General features: G+C 41.4%; 2 protein-coding genes across 2 annotated transcripts; both read right to left on the reverse strand.

The window, feature by feature from the left end:
- Window positions 1–5677: 5677 nt before the first annotated feature.
- Window positions 5678–8793, reverse strand: LOC138615771 (beta-1,3-galactosyltransferase 5-like). The gene is made up of 2 exons (XM_069689580.1): window positions 8130–8793; window positions 5678–7258 (listed from the first exon to the last, which is right to left on the reverse strand). The coding sequence occupies exon 2, from the start codon at window positions 7251–7253 to the stop codon at window positions 6219–6221; it is 1035 nt and encodes a 344-aa protein (XP_069545681.1). The 5' UTR covers window positions 7254–7258; window positions 8130–8793; the 3' UTR covers window positions 5678–6218.
- Window positions 8794–10769: 1976 nt separating this feature from the next.
- On the reverse strand, window positions 10770–16478 carry LOC138615772 (beta-1,3-galactosyltransferase 2-like). Its single transcript, XM_069689582.1, has 2 exons — window positions 16209–16478; window positions 10770–12718 (listed from the first exon to the last, which is right to left on the reverse strand). Exons 1-2 carry the CDS (start codon window positions 16250–16252, stop codon window positions 11611–11613), a joined length of 1152 nt encoding a protein of 383 aa, XP_069545683.1. The 5' UTR covers window positions 16253–16478; the 3' UTR covers window positions 10770–11610.
- Window positions 16479–24124: the final 7646 nt, after the last annotated feature.

Raw genomic sequence — 24124 nt, forward strand, 5'->3', positions numbered from 1 at the left:
TTGCTCCGGGTCCCTCCTCTCTTCTTGACCCACGACTGGAACCAGCTGAATTTCTCTACGTTCCCACACCTGTCGTCTTTCTCTTCGCTGCTCTTGTTTGTATCTCTCTGGTCATCAAAAGACACTAACTCCTCACTGTCTCGTCCCCTCTGTCCTTCATCTCAAACTGGCAAGTCCCTCATGTCAGTCTGTGAGATTATTTATGGGCTGGTGAATGGAGAGAGATAGTACGAGACCCAGAGCTTGGCCTTTACCCTCCCACTGTCTGCTAGCACTAAATCACTACAAAGTCTGGCTTACTTTGTGTGTGTGTGTGTGTGTGTGTGTGTGTGTGTGTGTGTGTGTGTGTGTGTGTGTGTGTGTGTGTGTGTGTGTGTGTGTGTGTGTGTGTGTGTGTGTGTGTGTGTGTGTGTGTGTGTGTGTGTGTGTGTGTGTGTGTGTGTGTGTGTGTGTGTGTGTGTGTGTGTGTGTGTGTGTGTGCATTTGTGTGTGTGTGCTTGCGTTTGAGGGAGTGAACAAAGAACAAAGCATTGTGTATTTCTTATGTTTCGACTTCAGATGTGCTTTGCTGGTGTTATAGTACCTGCACAAGTAGCTACATCAAATGATAGATTGTAACCCAATTCAGACACTAAACTTGATAATATTTCATTATAAGAATGTATGTGAACTTAAGACCTGTGTCATCAAGTTTGCCGGCATTGCCCACTGATGGTTTGTCAGTGGTACACCTGTACCTGGTAGCTATCTTGATTCTAAACTTTGTGATTGAAACTACCTGAAATGTTTATACAAATAAATATATTACTTTTAGATCAGTAGAAATACTACTATGTTTTTTTTTGGGCCACTTAGAGGCATTGGAATAAACTGTAAACACAACATTACGTCAGCCGATAAAATTGTTGTAGTGATACGTGAACATTTACCAACTGTATTTATACATCCAGCGGACACGCAGCAACATTAGCATTCGTTAGGAGTTTTGTTTATGGCCTCCTGACAAATGATAAGGCCAGTATTCTCTCTACTGTTAACTCTGTTTTTAACCTGGTATCAAAAAGCCAAAGCATGTAATACACCCATCAGTCCACTAGGGGGTGCTGTGTCAGTGTTGTGTTTCACCTGAAAAGTTATGTGCCTTTAGGTTTAGATACCAAAAACCATCTGGTTACGTTTGGAGAACGATCATGATTTGAGTTAGAATACGGGATTTTACGTAAGTAGCGTTACATATGACGTATGTAAGTGACTTAATGTACGTTTAGGAAGTTAAATATGTCACTTTAAGTAAAAGAAACCCACTTTTACTTTTGATTTCTTCACAGATTCATTCACTGGTCGAGGTGTTTGTTCCATCTAATGCCCCCCAGTCTATTCCCCACTTGGACGTGTCACCCTTTGTACTTCATCACTTGACCTTTTCTTCAACTCTGGTCATACATGTTACTTTTCATGCCTAAGCGAAGCAGATCGTAACACTGACGCGGTCTCCCCTCGTGGACAAATGACTGTATTACATTTTTGTCAGGCTGCTGTTTTAAGACTCCATGCCATGATGGAGTTGAGAGTGAACAGTGAGCTACGTCAGCAGCAGATTCAGATTTTTATTCTGTCACATTTTTTTCACATTGTCATCTCACATCTTTATTTTGAAACTATCTCACATAACAGCTTTAAAGTTGTGTAGCCAAACAAATGTGCTTTACTTCGCTTGACCACTGCGACTGTTTTTGATCATGAAGTAGCGTGAAGCACTTTTAAGATTGTCAATCTGCATTTCACCAATGATGAAGATGCACTTGTTGTTAAGCTGTTCTCGTGTTTAATTCTCATAGAAACCTGCATCCTTTTGGGCCTCGACGCAATGGTGGTGTCCGCGCCTTCAGGGCACATATAGGGATGGATGTGTGTGTGTGTGTGTGTGTGTGTGTGTGTGTGTGTGTGTGTGTGTGTGTGTGTGTGTGTGTGTGTGTGTGTGTGTGTGTGTGTGTGTGTGTGTGTGTGTGTGTGTGTGTGTGTGTGTGTGTGTGGATAAACCAGGACCAGCTGAAGTTTACGACCCTGCAGTGCAGCCTGTTTGTTCAGGGTGACAGAGAGGACAGCCGGTCTGCAGGGGGCAGCGGAGGGGAGGGGTTACATTACAGCAGCACCTGGTCTGTGAACAAAACTGGAGAGTATTTGTATACGTGTTGCGCTTTAAATTGTTTGTGAGCTGGTGTGACAATTAACCTGTGTGTAACGCTGACTGGGGCAGAAGTTTAAATTAAAATGCACATCGGGGCCACGATTGTCATCTTTGAGTTTGACTTTCTACCAACCTAAACCTTTAAATCTGCTAAGAAATGTTTTCACTTTATGAAAAACCATACAAGTCTTTCTTTTAAGACAGGGAAAGGAACATAACATCCCCTCCTTTACTGGCTGCACAGACACAGACATGCGCGCACACACATACACGTATATTCCATACAATAAATAATACAGGAATCCATCAACTCCATCCTCTGTGACAGCATCAAAGGAAGGGAAGAAGATAAGCAATTTCCTCTGCTGGGTGTGTGTACAAATTGGAAAGTCTGGGTAGTCTCCGTGAGGGTTTGTGTTTATACCTGAAACAGCGAGACAATAAATGGGCCTGGTAACACACTTGCAGCAGACGCACACCCAAACAAAATGTCTAGTGGGTAGAGACAGGAAGTAGATGAAGAAATATATACGTCTGTAAAAAGAAAGAAAGAACGACCTGCTGGTTGAGCAAGGGGCAACTCTTTAGAAGTGTGGGCTCAACACAGTCCGAAGTGCTTCACTATAAAAGGGTACGAAAGCAACATGCTAAACTCCAGACTGTCCATGAAATACACACTGAACTGCATTAACGGCATTCATACAAGATATTTATTTACCAGGTTTAAAATGTTTCTTTTGTACAATAGATCGAGCCAACAGTGATTTTGCCACAAAGCCAACCACTGAGCTGGAATTTAGCCGTTAGATGAAACCAATAAATCATCTGTATGGTACCCAGGGCTTGAGTTTTCAGCCTTGTGATTTTGGCAGATCAAGGCCAGCAGGGCCTTGACAGAGAGAAAAGTTCAAGGAGTGGCAGTGGTGAAAGAAATATTCAGATCCTGTACTCCATTATAGGGGAAATTTCTGAGTGGAAGAGTGGTCCTGTTCTCCTGAGCGCCATGTTGCACCGTAATGTTTGTACAGTTGCTCAAAACTGACGAAACAGAAACTGACTTTAGAGAGGGTACTTTGCATTTTTTTTTTACTTTTGTGGCTACTGTAGATTCTCCGCATGCTTGGAAAGGAAGGGTGAAAGGGGAGGTGTTTAGGTTGTTGTAATCTGAAACCCCATCTTATGCCACTAAATCCTACACACTGCTCCTTTAAGTAAAAGTGAGCAGCAAAAGGTTGTGGAAGTAATGTAGTAAAAGTACCAGTTTGGTCCCTCTGACTGATATAGTCGACTGCTTCAAACCTGGCACAAACTTTCACTTTGACTCAAGGATAACTGATTTGAATTTAGTTGAAGGTCAAAGGTCACTGTGACCTCACAAAACACACTTGTGGCCACAATTAAAGAATTCATATGCTGGTTATCCCAAAATTTCCCACAAATTTCTAATAGAATAAAGTGAATGAGGGATGACTTTTTATATCCAGCAAAGGTCAAAGGTCAGCTTCAGTCTTCATGAAATATAAGAGTCTTGACAGACATGGGTGTAAACTGCAACTTGACTGGTTGGTGGGACATACAAACACAAGTGGGTAATTCTACTTCTTTTTGACATTTCATGCAGTGTGCACTCAGAGGTGTGGACTCACAGTCAGTCAAGAACCGTCACCTCAGTCATTCTGTATAACATTATTTCATGCTGGATTTTGCCAGTGTGGGCAAAAGGTGCTCATTTTTTTTTTTCCCCTCACAACCCTGTTTTCCTTTACTGCCTCTACTGAGCTGTGCTAAATCTGACTATGATGGTTGTAAAACTACTGAATAAGTACAGTTAATAGAAGAAAACATTTAGGATTTTTTTCAAAGCAAGTTTTCTCAGCTAAAATTGTAAAAACTGAAATACAGAGTAAATATGTTAAAGTATCTGTGCCAGTGTGATGAACATTATTCATACAACATGACTAAATGCTCTTCAAAAGTGTTTCACCATACTGCAAACAGAAAATTATTATTTCCTAATTTCGCTGAAATTAGTCGTTGCTGGTGGGAGCTGCATCAGCAGCTTGTAAATGTTCTCTATGTTAGCCTGCCCTCTTCTGGAAGCACGGCAAACTACAACTGTACAGAAACTTGATTTCAGCATAAAAGAGCTTAATTTTACAAATTAAAAGCACTTACTTGCGATCCCGGCCAATGAATTTATATCTTGATGCTGTCAATGATACTACAGTACTCTCCATAGAACATTTTGAAAATATATTTAGTTATATTACAGTCCATCACAGCTTACATTTACAATCATAATTACATAACCGGACTCAAAGTAAACCCAGTTCTAACTTTAAAACCGGGTGTCAACCTTCCAACAGTTCTTTAAAGTAGTTCTGCCGATCGTCTCAGCAGTGAGGCGGATAGCTTCAGAGGTCAGTCTTCCTCATTTCAGAGAAATGATGGCGGAGGTCAGAGAAGAATGGCCCAACTGGTTCAAGCTGACCGAAAGGCGACAGGAACTCAAATACAGACTGGTTACATCCAAGGTATTTTTTTTTTTTTTATTGTACTCTATTAATCCCCGAGGGGAAATTCTTTTGCTACAGCAGCATCCCGAGGGGGAGCTGCTGCAACAGGCTGCCACGACCGCGGCGCCAACTAACCTGAGGTGCATGTTTTTGGGTGATGGGAGGAAGCCGGAGAACCCGGAGAGAACCCACGCAAGCACAGGGAAAACATGCAAGCTCCGCACAGAAAGGCCCAGGACCGGATTCAAACCCGGAACCTTTTTGCTGTGAGGCGACAATGCTAACCACTGCACCACCGTGCCGCCCCTGCAGAAGATGCATCTCTGAATGGACAACACGTCAACCCTAAAAGCAGACGGGCTACAGCAGCAGAAGATTACACCAAGTGACACTCTAGTCAGCTAAGAAGAGGAAAGTAAGTCTGCGACGGGTTCGGGCCCAGGAAACTTTTACAATGGAAGATTGGAACAATGTCGCCTTGACTGATGAGTCTGGATTTCTGCTGTGACATTCGATGGTAAGGTCAGAGTTTGGCCTAAACAAGACAAAATCGTGGATCCATCCTGCCCTGTATCAACAACACAGGCTCCTGGTGGTGTAACAATATGGAGGATGCTTTCTTGGCACACTTGGGCCCCTTGGCACCATCATTTAAACACCTGATTCTACCTGAACATTGCTGCTGACGACGTCCGTTCCTCTACGTCCACAGTGCCCCCATCCTCTAATGGCTACTTTCAACAGGATAACATGTCATGTCCCAAAGTTCAGCTACTTCCACAGTCACCAGATCTCAATCCGATGGAGCACCTTTAGAATGTGGTTCAACAGGAAGTTGCCTCCAAATCTGCAGCAACTATCGTGTCAGTGTGGACCAAAATCTCAGAGGAATGTTTCCAGCACCTTGTTGAGTCTCTGCCACGAAGAATTAAAGCAGTTCTGAAGGAATAAGGGGGTTCAACCAGGGGGGAGAAATAGTGTACCTAATACAGTGGCCAGTGAGAATACATTCACATATTCCTTTATTCATTAAAGCAGTACAATAAACAGTCCAAACTTGTTTTACCTTGTTCTATTAAGTGTACAGTAAATCCGCTGGATTGTTTTACCCGTGATAAAAAGTGTAACAGTCTTTTGAAAACTTGTTTGTTATTCATTTTGACTTCCAAATATGTTTCGGACTCTCATGCAAAACTGACATTTGAACCTAAATATTCCAGCATGCAGAATACGATTATGTTCAACATGTGTTGGTGCAGACTAGCGGCCTTCAGAAGAGCAGGTGCATGCAGACTGGTGTTGACAGGAAGTGGTACAACTTCCTGCTCTTATTTTGACAACTTGTAACATTCTTTATCCAACCAGATGCTTACATTTTGCCGGCAAACAAATACAAAATATGTTCAAATTTACATTGTTTTCACTATTTGTCAGATTCAGTTTCGCTTCCACGATCCAAATATAAATAAAAGGTTCATCCCAACACCAAAAAGTCTGAATGCCGTCTTGGTAGTTCAGCACTGAGCTCCCTGTCTGATCGTCTCCCAGTAACTCGTCATCTGCGAGATGCCCGTTGTCATCACGGCGATCCCTTTTGAAAGGCTGCAGCTGCTCAGAGGATGTGCGGGGGTGACAATAAACATGGTTGTCTCAGGAGGATCAGTGGGAGAAATGCCCAGGCGTTTCAGACACATGCCCAGGTAGGCGTCTTCGATGTTGATGGGTTTGATCTGAGGCGAGACTCCCAAGATCTTCCCAGGGAGGTCCAGAGACATGACGTAGGCCATGCCCAGAGGATATGGAGGGTACTCTGGCTCAGCGATCACGTCTCTCGGCATGTAGAACTTGATAAAAGGGTTTCTTAGAACCGGGCTGTGCCACCAAACCAAACCGGTCATATAGTTTTGTTTTGCTGTGCTCGGATCCGCTAATAGTTTTACCAAATTCTGGACATGGAGCAAGACATCCGAGTCAATCTTCATGACAAAGGAAGCCTTGACACAGTGCTCTGCCAGCCACTCCAGCATGACCATGGTCTTGATGGTCAGATTGTGGTAGCTGTCCTGAAAGTTACTCTGAATCAGGTCGTGGTGCTGCTGATTCTCCCGTTTGAGCTTCTCCTGCTGCTGCTCAGCATCAGCTCCTCCAGGTAGTCCCACTATAAAGATGGTCTCTACCAGTTTACCCAGAACCAGTTTCTCATTTCCCCACGTCTTCCTGATGGCGTCCCGAGTTGCGGTGTCACTGGGTGCAATAGGAACCATCAGGATCAGGAAAGGAGTCGTGCTCTTACACGTTGGCGTGTCATCCATGATGAATTTGTAGTTTCGTGGGTAGGCCACATGGTACGGTCCAGGATCCTCCCAATGTGGTTCTGCTAATGGTGATAATGATGATGTTTGGGATTTTGGGTTAACTACAGCATCCCTTTCAACACCGAGGTAGATGTTGAAGACATCTACATCAACACCGAGGTAGATGAGTAAGACTGTCGCAGCTGCCAGGATGCAGATAAAGATGTGTTTCAGGTGTTTCCTCCTGGTGTCCATTAAAACTGCACAAAAAAGAAACTCATGTCATCTCATAATAGGAGAACATTCTCAGCCCATATAATTATTATAAAAACAGCAACTCACAATTCAACAAAAATTGTAGAAGCATTGTAACCAGGGGTGCAGCGCTATTTGTTGAAGTATCGGAGAGCGGCTGAGACGCACGCACAAGTCTACACGCAGGCGTGTGGTCGGTGGCTTAAGTTGTGGCTTGTTTCTAAGGATGTGGAACCAGTGTGGAGGAAAACTTACATACAAGGCTACAATAAAGTAGCCTAAAATCAAAAGTGTAATCCTGCTTCTTTAAACAGTTGTTCTGGACTACTCATCTGAAGTGTGATTGTCTGATTTCACTCACAGCAGGTTCCTGTAAATGTTTCACAATAAAAGCAGAGGAAGAAATAAAGGGGTTCTGTCTCGTGAAACTAAATAGGGCTTTTAATTTGATAAGATATACAGGAAGTACCGGGTTTGTATTTACGTGTAACGCCATCATGTTAAGAGGGCAGATGGCAGCGGATCAAAACAGGGCATTGAGTTGTGAATCAATCAACAAACCATAACTGTCAATATGATGTCTTTGACCATTCCATATGTTTTATTGGCACTTTTGCCTGATAGGGATGATTCGATTTGCAAGCACTTAAAAAAATGATATCAAATTCAACTGAATCAAGAGTACTGTAAACATTTCATTTCCTCATTTGGAGATCAAAAGGAGGCGGGACGTCATTCCAGCTCGTGCCAGCAGCAGACACCTATAGTTGTAGTAAAAGCTTCCCTGCTCCATATTGGCATTTCCATTGATTACTTGTACCGGTACAAACGTGTGTTAAACTGCGTACTGTGCATATATACATAAGCAATACATACCTGTAAATATGGATGACAGTGTAGCTTATGTTACTCCAGCCAGCAAAAATCATGCGAATAAACGTCTGAATCCAAAAACAAAAAATAACAAGACAAAAAAGACAGTGAACCGGCCACCAAAAGAAGAAAATTCGTTGTCATCAAAAAAAAAAAAAAGAAGATGAATCCGTGCCCACGGTGTTGTCGATTTTCAAATATCTAAAACATATTATCTCCATCATTTCTAGCAGCCGAGGTTACTCTGTCGTGAAACTTCCGTGTAAGTCCAATAGGAAAGTCTGTATCAACAGACGCGATCCGCTTGCAAGAACAGCTTCTTCCACAGTCTACGGAAGTTATTCAAGTGTTTGTTTCTTCGCATTCAACCTTGTGTTGTGAAAAAAAAAAAAAAAAAAAAGTCAAACTTGTGTGATCAAGTTTGGTCTCTTCGCCCCGGTGTTTGCTAAATGAAGAGCGATTCACGGAGCGTCGGTGGGACGGAGCTCTGACCTCCGCACGGGGAAACAGACACTCACCCACAATCGGCTTGTTCACGTCGATCTTTTAAAAACGTTTCTTTTCTCCGTTGTCTTTTCTCTCATATAGATCAACTTCCGGGAGACCAGTGAGCTTATTAACAACAAGTCCGATCCACAACGGACCCTGCAGGTATCCTGCTGAGACCGTCAGCTCACCTGAGACTAAGCGCCGCCCACGAGAACCACTTCCTTGTTGCCATGCCTGTCACAGCGTCACCCGAGCACAGGTACACAAACCTGCCCACACTTCCTTCATGAAACTCTCACGACCCCTAATACAGTCACATTTGATTGACAAATGAATCAATCAATTTAATAAGAGCCAAAACAAAACGAAAATTCTGAATTTCACGCAACAAATTGAAAGAAAGAGGAATAGCTATTAGTTGCAGTGCATCCACTCATATTGAATATTAAATCTGTTAAAGTAGCTTTTGTATACAGCTACCAAACATTTTAACTGCTGATCAATCAAAGTTAGACCCTTAACTACAGAGCTCAATTGTGCAAGAAATTTGTATAAATGGCTGTAAATGTAGACATCAGAGGAATTAAAAAATATTGTCTGCTGATGTACAAATCCTGCACTTCACTAAATAGAACTAATTTAAGTATTCAGGAATGCTCAATTTTGTTAATCCCTATTGTTTCAAAGAACGTTAGTCCTATTAAAAGTTTATTGTAATTTTGTATTCCTTCCTGTAGCAATTTCCCCTTTTTCCACATGTGTACTGCTCTGAGTGAAATACCTTTGTAATTAATAATTACTTTTCATTAATGTTTGTTTGCAGTTTGTAGTTTACACACTATTAATAATTTACCAATACATACAGGCATCTGCGATGATGTGAAAAAGTAAGTCCATCACGGAAAGTGTTGATTATTTTCTAAGTATTTGTCCTCTCTGCTATTGAAGTGTGTGGTATCATCATGCCAAGACCCAAAGACCTCACTAGGTCCTTCAGAATTATTTTTTTTTGAGAATGTCTGTGTGAGTTTTTAAAACAATTATTTAAAATTATTTGAAATAAATCATTCCATTGTAAGAAAAATGCCTTTACAAGAAGCATAGATTTCAGACGACTGCCAATTTGTCCAAGACTGACTGCCTCAGCTAATTCTGTCCTCGAGCAGACTATTTGGTGCCAACAGAAGTCTAAGAACCCCAAAATTTCATTATAGGATCTGCAGGTAACTCTTGCAGCTGTTTTTGTACAAGTGCGTGTGTCAGCAATCAGGAAAACAGGGTTGGAGGGACGGGGGGGTTCTGTAAAAAAAAGAATGTTAGAGCAAAACCACAGTTTGTCAATAAGCAAAGATCGGGCCTTTTAGATTAATACACTCTGGACCGACAAATCAAAGATAAAGTTGTGTTGCCTCAGTAACATTTGAAATGTTTGGCACCGACCAAAATCCTCTTTTCAGCAGAAGAACCTCAGCTGGAGACACTTTTTCTAGGTTATATCATAATCCTCGGTGGGTCATTGAAGGGAAGCACTTGTGTTTAGGATTTGTCTTCCTTTTGGACATTAATTGCATGGAAATAAGTAAAACAAGTCACTTCAAGTCCATCAAATGATCTCCAAAAGTCTCCTAAAATTGCAGTCAATTAAGTCATTTTTACCTCACAAAATGGTTTGCTCTACCGAGGATGATGTGAGGATTCAGTGGGCTGATTTAGTCATCAATGGAGTCTATTCTAAACTAAAGTCTTAAACACAATATTCCTTCTACTTGCTCAGCTGCAGTAGAGGGATAGTCAAACAACAAAGAAAGTGCAATTTACATTGTTCTGGTGTTCATTTCACAGCCAGTATTGAAAGGATAAATCATTTCTCCAACTAATAACACTTTTGAGTGTATATCGGGACATGACTATTGTAATAAGATAGACTGAAAAAAGGACCCAACATTCCTCATGGATAGAAAACTATGGGCTGTACAGACCTGGTCTGATATACTCACATTAATGACACCTCTCACAACCTTACCTAACCTCTTGCTATGACAACATTAGAAGATTTGGTACTGGAAAAAAAAACAATACACTATAAACGTATTAAATTCAAAGGAAATGAGGTAGAAAGTTTGATTCCATAAAGGCAAGGGTTTGTGACACGTATTTAGTAGCTTAGCTTCTTTAATTTAATTTGAAAAAATGTCATTCATCTGTAACATAAACAGGTGGCGCAGTGGTGCATTGTCGCTTCACAGCAAAAGGGTTTCGGGTTTGAATCCGGGCCTGGGCCTTTCTGTGTGGAGTTTGCATGTTCTCCGTGTGCCTGCGTGGGTTCTCTCCGGGTACTCTGACTTCTTCTCACCATCCAAAAACATGTACCTCAGGTTAATTGGTGGTTCTAGAAATTGCTTTTAGGTGTGAATGGTCTTTGTTTCTGTCTGTCTCTAGGTGTTGGCCCTGTGATCTATCCAGGTGAACCCTGCCTTTGCCCAAAGTGAGCTGTGATAGCCCATGACCCCTGTTCAGGATAAAGTGGGTCTAGATAATGAATCCAAAATGAGCTAATTATATTAGTTTTTGCACATTTCTGTTAGTGATCAATGGTTTCCCTGGTTACTTAACTTCCGAATTTCTCATTCATCCTCAAATAAAGACAAACAGCAGAAACCTTTTCCTACTTCATAATAGTGGCAAAGTCTTCCTGAGTTCGTTGCATTAACTTCAAGTAGTCTACACAATAAAGGTCACCTTTAATGCCACATATTCACAAAGGCTGCACAAGTCTACACTAACAAACAATACCTTTATTATTAGTTATAAGCAAGTCCAAATATGTTTTTCTTTTTTACTATATATACAGTGCAGTCATGGTTCAACATTTTAAAACTGCTAACCACAAATAAAATTTCCAGGGAGAAAAACCCACCAGTAGAACAGAAATCTAGAAATAAGGTAAACCCCACCATCCAAATGTTTTCTCAGTGCATTGATAGTACTCATTGTGCTAACAAGGCGGTCCGGGCTTTTTCAAGTCTGTCCAGTAATTCACCAACTCTTGTGAAGAACCAAGAATGTAGGTGATAATCTTAGAGTATTCACAGCGATTGTATCTCGTGTTATAGGCCTTGAACTGGGAGGAATCCGGTGGCGATGTCGGTGCGAGTCCCAGCTTTTTCATGCACATTCCAATGTAAGCGTCCTCTATGTTAAACGGTTTGATTGATTTTGAGATCTCCACAAATTTCACTGGGAGATCATTGGAAAAGACATACCCCATGCCCAGAGTGTAGGTCGGGTATTGAGGATCAGGGTACATCTCCTCAGGGACATACCACTTCGAGTCCTTTGAACGGATGACCGGCCGGTTCCACATCAGCATCCCCGTCAGGTAGTTCATCTTGGGGATGCCGGGCTTGCATAGCATGATCACCAGATTGTCGATATTCAGGAACATGTCTGAGTCCACCTTCATGGCGTAGGCTGCAGTAGGGCAGCGCGTGGCCAGCCAGTCCATGATCACCATGGTTTTGATGGTCAAGTTGAGGTATGTGTCCATGAAGTCACTCTGGATCAGGTCGTTGTACTTAAGATTCTCCTGTTTGAGCTTCTCGGCATCATCTCCTTGAGAGAGCCCGAGTACGAACAGAGTGAGCACCACCTTATCCTGGACCACACTGTTGCCGCCCCATGTCTGCCGGATCGCAGCCCGAGCTTCCACGTTGTGTGGTGCCACTGGAACCATGAGGACAAGGAAAGGGGTCCTGTCCTTGCACACCTGTGTGTTATCCATAATGAAGCGGTAGTTGCTTGGATGGGCTTGGTGGTACATAGTACCTGCAGGTCGTGCAGCAGGAGGCTCTGGGGTTTCAGGGATTTCATTTAGTATAAATCTGTGTCTTGGATGGACACGATATGGAGGCAGGTAAGAATTAGAGGTCCGGTTGAAAAGCCACTGGTAGTGCTTACGGAGTGGAAAACTCTCCTGCCATGACAGAGCGCTGTTGGACAGGGCGTAACACAAAACAAAGATCACCAGACAAAGCACGATCAAGAACTGGAACCAGGACTGAAACAAAGGCTTCTTCTGATGACTCGGGCTCTCGACAAGTTGTCTGGAAAGACAAAACAGACAGAATAAAAAAAAACTGGTGAGTAAACCCCCCCAAAATTAGACCTTTCTACATTATTTCTACTGAGATACACAGCCGTACCGTAGATATGTTAGGCTGTAATCAATATCACAATAACAAAAATGTTTTTTGGAATACAGACATTTATTATCATATGAAACATTTATGCTACATGACATTTACATTGATTAATTAAGTGCTCCACTGTCAAGTAATTGTGTAAAAAAAAAATGAGCAGAAAATTATTTGGACAACAGAAGTTTGGATCAAAAAAATTATACCATGTTGTCATGATACAGGCAGTGCTAAAAGTAGAGCCTGACCGACACTTGAATTCTTATGCGGATGTGGATAAATAGTTGACATCTTTAAAACCAAAGTTATTTCGGTGAATATATTTTTGATGAGGATCCCTTAAATTGTTTGTTTTTAGAATTGCAACCACAATATGCAGTTACCAGGATGTCACACAAGCGTGTCAGTTATCTCTGATAACATTGCACACATTGTGTAATGGTGACGCAGTTCCAACATTTGCTCAAATACAGTCCATCTTTAAAAGACAGTTGCACATGTTGCTCAAATTGAAAGTCTTATCTGAAATGTTAGTTTGCTGTTTCGGACTTAATACACTTAATTTCTTGCTCAAAGCAAAAATTACAGGTTTTTCCTCTTTGCTCAACAACCTCCAGGCCCATCTCTCTTTAAACATGTGATTTGGTTTGTGTGCAATCTGTATAAAAAGCTGTTCAACTTGAGGTTCTGTTGTCAGAAATCTCCCAACACGATACATTGCAAGGATTTTCTGCATGTGTGCATTTTACATTACATTTCATTTTAGCTGGCGCTTTTATCCAAAGCGACTTACAATAAGTGCATTTCAACCATGAGGGTACAAAACCCAGAACAACAGGAATCAAGAAAATACAATTTCTTCAAGAAAGCCAAACTACAAAGTATTTGTATTATATTGTTGTAAACTGATCATTTTTGAGACTTTGACTGTTGAACAGAGAAAGCAAGCAATTGCCAAACATTATCTTTGGGTTTGTGTCATTCACGTCACTAAAATCAGACATATTAAAGACTTAATCGAGAAAACAGACCTGGACTCTAAATGGCAGGGTTTTTTTTACTTCTTCATGCAATGATATGGTTGATATCTACCAAAACTGAGATTTTTACAGTTTGTTTTTAGATTGTATATCAAGGTAATGTTTCCTCTGCAGCACAGTACCGTAATTTCCGGACTATTGAGCGCAACTGAATATAAGCCGCACCCACTGAATTTTAAAAAAATAATTATTTTGAACATAAATAAGCCGCACATGTCTATAAGCCGCAGGTGCCTACCGGTACATTGAAACAAATGAACTTTACACAGGCCTTTAACGAAACACGGCTTGTAACAAAAATAAAAATGTCAGCGTGACGGATGATTCGCCTTTCCTGTTGACAGTCCGAGTGAGAGGCAGGTCAAAGGTCAGAGGAACCTCATCCATATTTATGATGTCGTGCGGGCCAATGGGATGCTCCGCTATCTTTGCATCAGTGAATTTGCGTAAGTTTGAAACTTTTTCCTCGTAGTCGGGAGGGAGCTGCTGACACAGACTCGCCCGTACCCTGATGGACAGGCCTTTATAAATCTGAGACACCACGACGGTCCACCTCTAAAATCCTCCAACTTCATTGCGGTGGCGATTGTTTTGGCTTTCAGTCGGATCTGCACGGTTGAAACACCTCGGCCGTCTGCTCTCTCTGTGTTGAGTCATCTCTATTTCCTTTTCCTACTGCCAGATCTAATCGCCTTCAACTTGAAAGCTGCATCATTTGCATTTCTTGGTGTCTTTGCCATGACGAGGGTGACAAAATGACGACCGTAATCAGAATGATGGGAAGTTTGAGCGCGCTGGATTTAATCTCAACAGTAAACTAAAAAGTTATATTGTTTCACCTTAACCCGTTCGGCAACTTCATTGGTCCAATGAAAGCTTCATGCCGCCAAAAAACTGAGCACCGTCACAGAATGTGTTTTTTTTGCTCAGTTTTTTGGCGGCATGAAGCTTGTGAAAACGGGAAAAATCCATAAATTCGCCGCGTCATTGTTTAAGCCGCAAGGTTCAAAGCGTGGGAAAAAAGTAGCGGCTTATACTCCGGAAATTACGGTACATTGCCAGCAGAAAACCAAAGTGGCAAGAGAAAGGATGTGAACCCTTTGGAATGAAGATTAATAATCATAAAAGGGGATCTGATCCTCTTCAAAGTCGCAGATACAATGTGGTAAAAATTCTTATCCTCTTTGTGTTTATTGAACAGTCATTGTACACTCCCAGTGCCGGTGGAAAAAATAAAACCTTGAGTGAAATAACTGGTTAAACCTGATGAGTGGAATGTTCTATTGTTCCTAAAGGTTTCAGTTCAGCTGCTCTTCAGATGTCCGGATCCTTCAATTCTGTTATTCTGAAGCAGATTTACTTCTGTCTTTAGGATCATTGGTGGAGCTAAAATAATAGGGCCCCACAAGGAGCCCTTTTAAAGTCATCAAATACGTTTGTACTTGTAATTTTTGAAAATTAGCATGACAACACAATAGCCCTCTGAGAAAATAGTTTTATTCTTGCATCTAAAACAACAGAGTGTCTGTAGGTCCATAAACACATCTGCTGAGGGTGTCAGACATGCAGATCATTTTAGAGGTCATTGATAAGGGTTTCAAAGAAAATTTGCAGCATTAATACGAAGTAGGTATTGTTATTATTATCACTTTAAGATGCTGGCAAAACAATTTTTGTAATCACTTTTGAACACGATGAATTTGTGTAGGCTAATCACTTGCACGGATGGAAATGATGCTTCAGGAGCAGCTGAACTTTAACAACGCAGACTGAATTATTATTAAACAGAATTCATCCTCAGTCCACGGAGCTACTCAGGCTGCCAGTTTCAGATGTACGTAGATTGACCCTCTTAAGTTTTATGAGGCTGCTTCATGCAATGCACTTATTGTAAGTCGCTTTGGATCAAAGCGTCAGCTAAAGGAAATGTAACATGTAACACGTAACGTACAGCAACGCAGCAACCGAAGCTGAAATATATTTAGATACAAATGGTTGTTTTGCGCTTCTGTGCGTAAAATACGCACCTGATGTTTCCCCTTCTGACCGAATCCCCGATGTTTATGGTTGGAAGATCGATTTTTAAAAAGGTGAATTAGTTGCTAACACAGCGACTGTATCATCTAACTTCTAGCGGATATTGATACAGCCTTGTTGCCTTGAGTTTGCTCAGCTGCGATCGCAAAAGTGATCCACATGGTTTCGTAAAGTTTCGGGTTTTTTTTGTCATAAACTCGTGCAGCCTATGCGGAAATAATATGAGAACTTCAGTTTTCACAATAAACAGTTTTGCTGGCGAGTAATTTGCAGCAGATTAAAGCTGTGTGGTCGTTTGAAGGGTGTTCGGTGAGTCTTACCTTTTCAAACCATTCCCACCTGCGCCCGTGTCTTTAACCCCCATGACGCGACCTCTCCTTCCTCGTTTCCTCAATTATTCTCTTAACTGTTTCGCTTCAGCAATGAAACCCGTAATTTGATCATTTAAATGACGGACCTATAACTAAATTAGAATAGCTCCCACGAATCATCTTCCCAACGAGAAAAAAAAACAATTGAAAACGCAAACGTTTTGGTCTAAAACGGATTAAGGAAGAGAGGACGAAAGCGTGACACCAACACAAGCACGCACACACACACACACACACACACACAGGCGGAAGGGGACTGTAGGTGGAGGGAGGGCAGAAGATCGTGTCACGGAGCCTCGCACCTTCATCGTTATGGGCGAAGCTCGTTAACCTGGTTTTGCACACACACGCACAGAGGGCGTGCATATTTGTACAGCTTCCATTGTGAAGGCATTCATTGACCTAACTTATTACCAAAAGATAGCAAGATAACATCGATATAAAATTGATTTTCCATCTGAATCATCATCATGGTTGAGATTGATTAACCAAGGGAAAATAAATGTTGAATCCACATTATAATACCAATTATAATAATGTAATGTTGATGCCGGGGACCTTGAAATGACATTGATTTAGAGTTGTTCTGGCTGTATTTATTTGGGGTTGAGCAGTTTAATAAGTTGGGTTACAGGTAAATTAGTGGTCATTTTAATATTTGGGATGGTTTACTGTGAGAATATCAAGAACGATGGAGCTAAATTAGCGTGAGTCACAGAGTTCGCTTTTGCACACGCAGTAAATAAAAAGAATAAAGCGGCTCCGCTCCAGACCGGCAGCAGAAACAGCAGTAATGAAAATGGATGAAATTAAACCAAATGAAATTAATAAATATGTAGGTTTTTTTTTTTTAAATGATATAAAGTCATCCATTGTCATTTATATATTAGCTAAAGCTATCTATATTGGGCATAGACATTGATTTTGTGATATTTATCCTGGCTGTACATAAAGCAGGATTTTTTTTTTTTTTTTTTTTTTTTGAAGTATTAATAGTAATTTACTATGGTTTAATATCAGTTGAAATACCATTGAAGTACTGTTGATCTTTAGTTATGATTTCATAACATCAACACTAACCCCAACCCAAAACCTATTCTAACCTTAACCCTCAAACAGCCCTTTGAAGGGTGTTTGAAAAAGTGAGGTCCAACTAAACATGTCCTCAGTTTGTCCAAATGTCCTCAATTTGTCAAAATGTCCTCACTCTGATCGTCTAAAACGGGCACTGTATAAGTACACGCACAAATATACACACACTAAAAGAGAGAGAGAGAGAGAGGGGGGCGTGATGGTGACAAAAGCCCAGAGGGAAGAAAAAAAAAAAGAAAGTCCTGGTTTGGAATATTCTGCAAATTAAAACCAGCTCATCCTTTGACCATGTAAAATGTTTAATCTGAAAATATATTGCATGTGGTCTTATGTATGAGTGTGTATGGGTGGGAGGAGGAAGATACTTTACCACAGTAATTAAACAGGGGAGGAGGCACATTCCTGTTAAAATTGAAGCTGCAAATATTCTGTCATAACATCTTGGATGTTTAGTGCAAAATTGTACATAAGCATGTATCGGCGTGGTGGTTTCACAACAAAACTGCACTTTATACTTTGAAATAATTCCACCTTTTGCCAGGACAATGATTCTTTCATCCAAATATATTTGCTAATACAATATGTTGTCCGACTGTGCAGGAAGTTGACTCCCTCTTATCTACCAAGCACAAGCTTGCCTTGGAAGATTATCAAGAATTGAAAGTCTATCTTTGGTTGTTCCTTTGTTATGAAGGGGAATTTTACCTTGGAGCCATGCCTCTGTTTGGCCACATTAGGTAATTATAACAAAACAATGAATGCCAAGTTTGTTTCAGTTTCTGCCTGCATGACTGTAAAGTCCCTGTCTATGCATCTATTTTCTATATTACATTGTCGAGTCACAGTGACACGGTCTGCTGTTACCTGCTGGAATGATCATTTCCTTTGGGAATTTGTCACATACTACAGGATTTGCACCAGTGATTACGCTTAAATTAGCAGTTGTAAATCGTGTTCATTCTGTCCCGGGAACAAACAGGTGCTCAAGCTGCACCGAGAGGATTTTTTTCACAGAAAAGTTAAACAATTTAGTAAATATATTTGCAACATGACTGAGGCTAAGAAGACTATAAACCAGTTAAATCTCTGTAAATATGAAGCCACAACCAGTAAGTTCAGCTCCCAACAAAGCTATCAAAATTTGCCCACTGCACTCTGTCAGGATGTCTTGACTAAGTAAATAGGAAGTTATGGTCCCCGCTCACTATTATACAGTATTGTCATTGTAGTCTCACGAGCATTATGGGATACTCTGTAGTTTACCAAGGCCTAGAAATGTATTCTCATTGTGTTGTTGACATGTTGATAAATATGCAAAGAATGTGAAAATGTAATGGCTTTGTGTTTTAATACTCACAAGAGTGAAGTGAAAACTTCAGTTAAATTACTGTAATTTTGGTCCAGACTAAAACACTTCAACAACTGGATGGATTACTATGAAATTTTGTACAAATTTTTATGGTGCCAAGAAGATGAATCACAAACACTTTGGCGATCCTCTGACTTTCCATGTAGTGTCATCACCAGATACAAATTTTAGTTTGTCCAATATGCCAAAATACCTGAAAAACTGGTGTCATTCGTATCTGTCTTCGCTGTACTTTATTTTTTAATGCTAATAAGCAAATGCAAAGGCAGCAGATGTGATGGCACTCTTGAGTGACATGTGATGGCATCTGCCTTCCTGGGAAAGCCCGACTACAACATGGGACCTGAACAGTTCATCAGGCGACACTCAACAGCTCAACTCCAGTTGCTCTCATGAGATCACTCGGTTTATTGAGACCCTTGATTTTCAATAAATCTACATTGCATCGGACTCCGAAGGCTGTGTTTGATTTGGAATACTACGAGCGGTGAATGGACCAGGTCAGTTAGGCCGCGGCGAAGACTTTCTACCACACTTCATTGCTAAATGGAAGTCCCCATGTGAACATGACGGGAACAGACTCGAGAAAAAAAATGCAGCATGTGACTGTGGAGAGTTTGATTTCCTCTATTATTGTGTTTAACAAGCTGATCACACATATCAAATATTTTCAATGTCATCTCTAGTTAAAACTCATCTTCTGAAAGTATAATAAGGTGCACAGACGTCCACCAAGACCAATTGTCCACTCCTCTATTGACATATCTGCTAGTCACTTTATATGTTTGCATCCAAAATATTAAAATGACGTCAGTTCCCTAAAATCTCTGGTGGAGTTTATTGCAGACAATTCACTTTTTGATGTGAGTAAGACTGTAGGTAGTTGCATGATATGTGACAAAGAAAAAGGTTTATTATTCTGATGTGTTTCTTATTACATTGTTGTGATGTTACTATTGTAAAAGTGTTGTTTTTTCCCCCCAATGAAACGACTATCCCCGAGAGCTCCATGACGAGTGCGTTCTGTATTAAGTTTGATCAAGTACATTTGAATCCTAGAGGATTACTGTTACCCGTGACAATGGACTGTCATAAGGAGTCATCATATTTCTAGACTTGATTGTAAGATGTTTGGCATTTAGTTGGCCAAATGCTAATTGAGTTTCTCAGTCCAGCTACATAGTGCCTTCATAGTAAAGGGGCGGAGTTTTCAGCTTCTGTCCAATCACAAACATCGACAAGTATACTGGCAGCAGAGACTTCGACAATAATAATCCAAAACGGCATATATGTTTACTTACAGGGAGCATTTACTGCATAGTGGATACTTCTTAAATATACCTTGTAATTCTCAAAATTCTGACCATCTTTTGAAGAACAACATTTCATTTTATTTTCTGTACCTGAGTATTTAATATTTAAAAAAAAAAAACAATACTTTTGATACTTAACAATAAATATCACCTAACAGGCTGTCAGACTTTTGCGCAAGTAATTCCTAATAGGTGGCTTCAACTCTTACCAAGATCCTAAGATGGCACCGCGCTAGTGGCAGCCTGTTGCGGCAGCTCCCCTCCCCGAGTGTGTTGTTATTAGTATTTTTTAAGCCTTTCTCCTCTTCGGAGTTGTTGTTTTTTTTTCTTTCTCTCGTGTGTTAAGTTAACGATCCGTAATGGACCGTAATTTTTCCACGTTTCTGGCTGGGGGCTCTGTTATTGTTTACTCTTGTGATCAGCTGATCGCGCTGAGTAGCCCTCTACTGCTGCTGCCCGGAGCGAGGCCTGAGATCCCCGTTGAACTTCGGAGAAGACGGCGGGGTTGCAGAGCTGGAGCCAAGCTGAAGGCGGAAAGGAGGAAATATAAACCATCGGTACCGGAGATCTTAATGGGGAACGTGAGGTCGTTGGCCAACAAGACGGACGAGCTCGGCGCGCTGGTAAAGACCCAGAGGGAGTACCGGGAGTGCAGCATCACGTGTTTCACCGAGACGTGGCTGCACTCACATCTCCCGGACCACAGCGCGGCCGTACCCGGCTTCAGGACTGTTCGGGCGGACAGAGACGTTGTTCGGAGCGGCAAGAAGAAAGGTGGAGGGATTGCAGTCTATGTGAACGAGAGGTGGTGCAATCCCGACCACGTGTGTGTGAAGGAACGTTTCTGTAGCCCGGACATTGAACTGCTAGCCGTGGGGATGCGCCCTTACTATTTACCGAGGAAGTTCACGTCCGCCATTGTTATCGCTGTGTACGTTCCTCCATCAGCTGACGTAGAGGCAGCAGTGGACACCATCTACTCCACAGTGGCTAAACTACAGACTAAGCATTCCAGTACAACTCAGAGTCCTGCCATCTGCAGAAAAGTTCTCTGATGACTCTGCAGTGGTAGGATGTATAAGGGACGGACGGGAGGATGAGTACAGGGCAGTAGTGGAGGACTTTGTGGAGTGGGCGGGAAGAAATCACCTGCTCCTGAACGTGGCCAAGACCAAAGAGATGGTGGTCGACTTCAGGAGGAAGGCGACGGCTCCACAACCGCTGAGAGTTCTGGGAGAGGAGATGGACATGGTTGAGGAGTACAAGTACCTGGTGTCTCCATGACAACAGACTGAACTGGAAGACCAACATCAACGCTGTCTACAAGAAGGGGATGAGTCGACTCTTTTTCTTGAGGAAACTTCGATCCTTCAATGTGTGCAGCGAGATGTTGGAGATGTTCTACCAGTCTGTTGTGGCCAGTGAACTGTACTTCGCTGGGGTCTGCTGGGGGAGCAGCATTGGAGCCGGTGACACCAACAAACTCAACAAGCTGGTTAAGAAGGCCGGCTCCATCATCGGCTACAAACTAGATAGTCTGGAAACGGTGGTGGAGAGGAGGACGCTGAACAAACTATTGTCCATATTGGATAATCCTGTCCACCCTCTCAACCACCTGCTGCAGGGACAGAGGAGCACTTTCTCTAAAAGACTCCTCCAGCTCCGCTGTCACAAGGACAGATACAGGAGATCATTCCTGCCCACTGCAATTAGACTGTACAATAACTCACCTCTGGCAAAATCCATCACACAACAATAACACTGTTGTCTGTGTTTCTTGGTTTGTTTGTATATAATATATATAGATATATATACTGTACTGTATATATATATATACATATATATATATGTTGACTGTGTTTCTTGGTTTGTTTGTATATAACATATATAGATATATACTGTACTGTATATATATATATATATATATATATATATATATATATATATATGTTGACTGTGTTTCTTGGTTTGTTTGTATATAATATATATAATGTACTGTATATGCTGTGCATTTTATATTTTATATTTTTTACTGCTATTTACTGCTATTTTATTGCTTTTCTATTATTCTATTCTATTATTTTATTCTATTATTTCTATTATTATCTTATTGCTTCTGGATGCTGCTGTAGCGAAAACATTTCCCCTCGGGATTAATAAAGTAAATACCTACCTACCTACCTACCTACCTACCAAAGACATTTTCTGGTAAGATATTTGTATTTCTACTGAAGTATGGTTTTAGATGCTTCATACACCAAAAAGGGACACTGGGCAAGAGACTGCAGGCAGCGGAGAGACGAGAGGGGCGGGGGAAGAGGAGGAGGAGGAGGAGGAAATGGTTTTGAATTCAGAATTCAGCATAGTCATGCTGAACCTGTCTGCTTCCGTAACCATGCCCGGATCAGGTCATGCAGAAACACACACACACACACACACACACACACACACACACACACACACACACACACACACACATTCACATGATTGGCAGACACGGACACAGACCCAACTAGAAACAAAAGATGAGGAGAACAGTGATGTGTTAGAGATCAGTACAGTTGAAATCCTATTCACAGAATAAGATAAACCCTTTGTGACTCTACTGATAGAAGATATTGAAGTAACCTTATTGTGCAATTTAGGAGCATATTTTTCACTTATTAGGAGTGATGAGGACCCAAGATTATAGAAATTGGCACGAGAACAGATCAGGGTAAGAGCAGCAAACGGAGAAGTATATGCAGAACCACTATGCACAGAGATACGAGTCATAGACCCAGCAACAGGGAGACGGGCGAGACATCAATTTGTCTTGTCGCGGGTCTGCCCAGTCAATTTACACATGACCGGCAGAGAAAGACAGCACTGAGACACTGTAGAGGAAGAAGATATGCAAAAAATATCCCTGAGTCACTGTGGTCAACAGGACCCGCTGATGTGGGCCTGATGAAAGGAGTAGCCCCAGTTAAATCACACCCAAGAGTACATACCGACCTGACCAACAACAATACCCCATTAAAAAAGAAGCAGCAGAAGGCATTGAACCTATAATAACGGCTCTGCTCAAATCAGGCGTAATATGAGAATGTCCAGATTCACCATGTAACATACCTTTATTTACAGTTAAAAAGGTAGCGCCATCTACAGGATGGAGGATAGTGCAAGATTTGCAGGTGGTAAAAGAAGTAGTTGTACCCAGAGCACCTAAAGTGCCCGGCCCACGTGTTGTTAAATGATAGAAGCCCAGAAAGTAAATATTTCTCAGTCATAGACCTGGAAAATGCATTTTTCTTGATACCACTGCAGAGAGAAGATCAGTTTTGGGTTGCATTTCAAAATGAAAAAAAAGGGAGACTGCGAGAGCCCCACACTATTCTCCCAGCCCATGGCAGGAAATCTGGCCAAATTTGAACCTCCAGGAGGCAGCCAGATTTTACTGTACGTGGACGACATTTTACTCTGTTCAGAAACACAACGTCAGTGCAAAATAGACACACTTGCATTACTCCACTTTTTAGCAGAACGAGGCCACAAAGTTGGCAAAAATAAGTTACAGTTGTGGAGAACGATTGTAAAATATTTGGGATACAATCTATCAGCAGAAGGGAACAACCTGTTTAGTCATCAGCTCCTGTCTGCCTCGCCCCATGTGCGTCTTTTGTTAAGTTTGATAAAAAAAAAAAAAAATGTTGTTAAATCCCTGGTGTGCTTTGTCTTTGCCAATGATGGCAAAAAATAAGATGTACTTACTGTATCTACCTGTTGCTCAAGGATGTTTCCATTGTCTCATTTCCGGCGTCTCTGTGTCTTTATCTTGTGACCTACAACCGAACTCAATACTAGCTAACCAGAAATATGAGAGAAGGTGGGAGTGACTGTCAACTGTTTGTAAAACTGTGTAAAAGCTGTCCTGCGGAGGAGTGACGTTGAGCAATGCTGGACACCCTTCTTTGAGTGTACATGTATTTGCTCCTTCTTGCAAGAATAAATGTCCGAAATGTTTGATTTTGAATCCAGCCTCTGAGTAATTTTTCTAACAGCCAAGAAACCGGGCCATGACACAAAATATACAAAAATAATATATCATC

The sequence above is a fragment of the Brachyistius frenatus genome, unplaced genomic scaffold (genome assembly GCF_029030835.1).
Source record: "Brachyistius frenatus isolate BFR_SWC_R1_liver_20210118 unplaced genomic scaffold, ASM2903083v1 Contig_7, whole genome shotgun sequence".
In the NCBI taxonomy this organism is placed as follows: domain Eukaryota; kingdom Metazoa; phylum Chordata; class Actinopteri; family Embiotocidae; genus Brachyistius; species Brachyistius frenatus.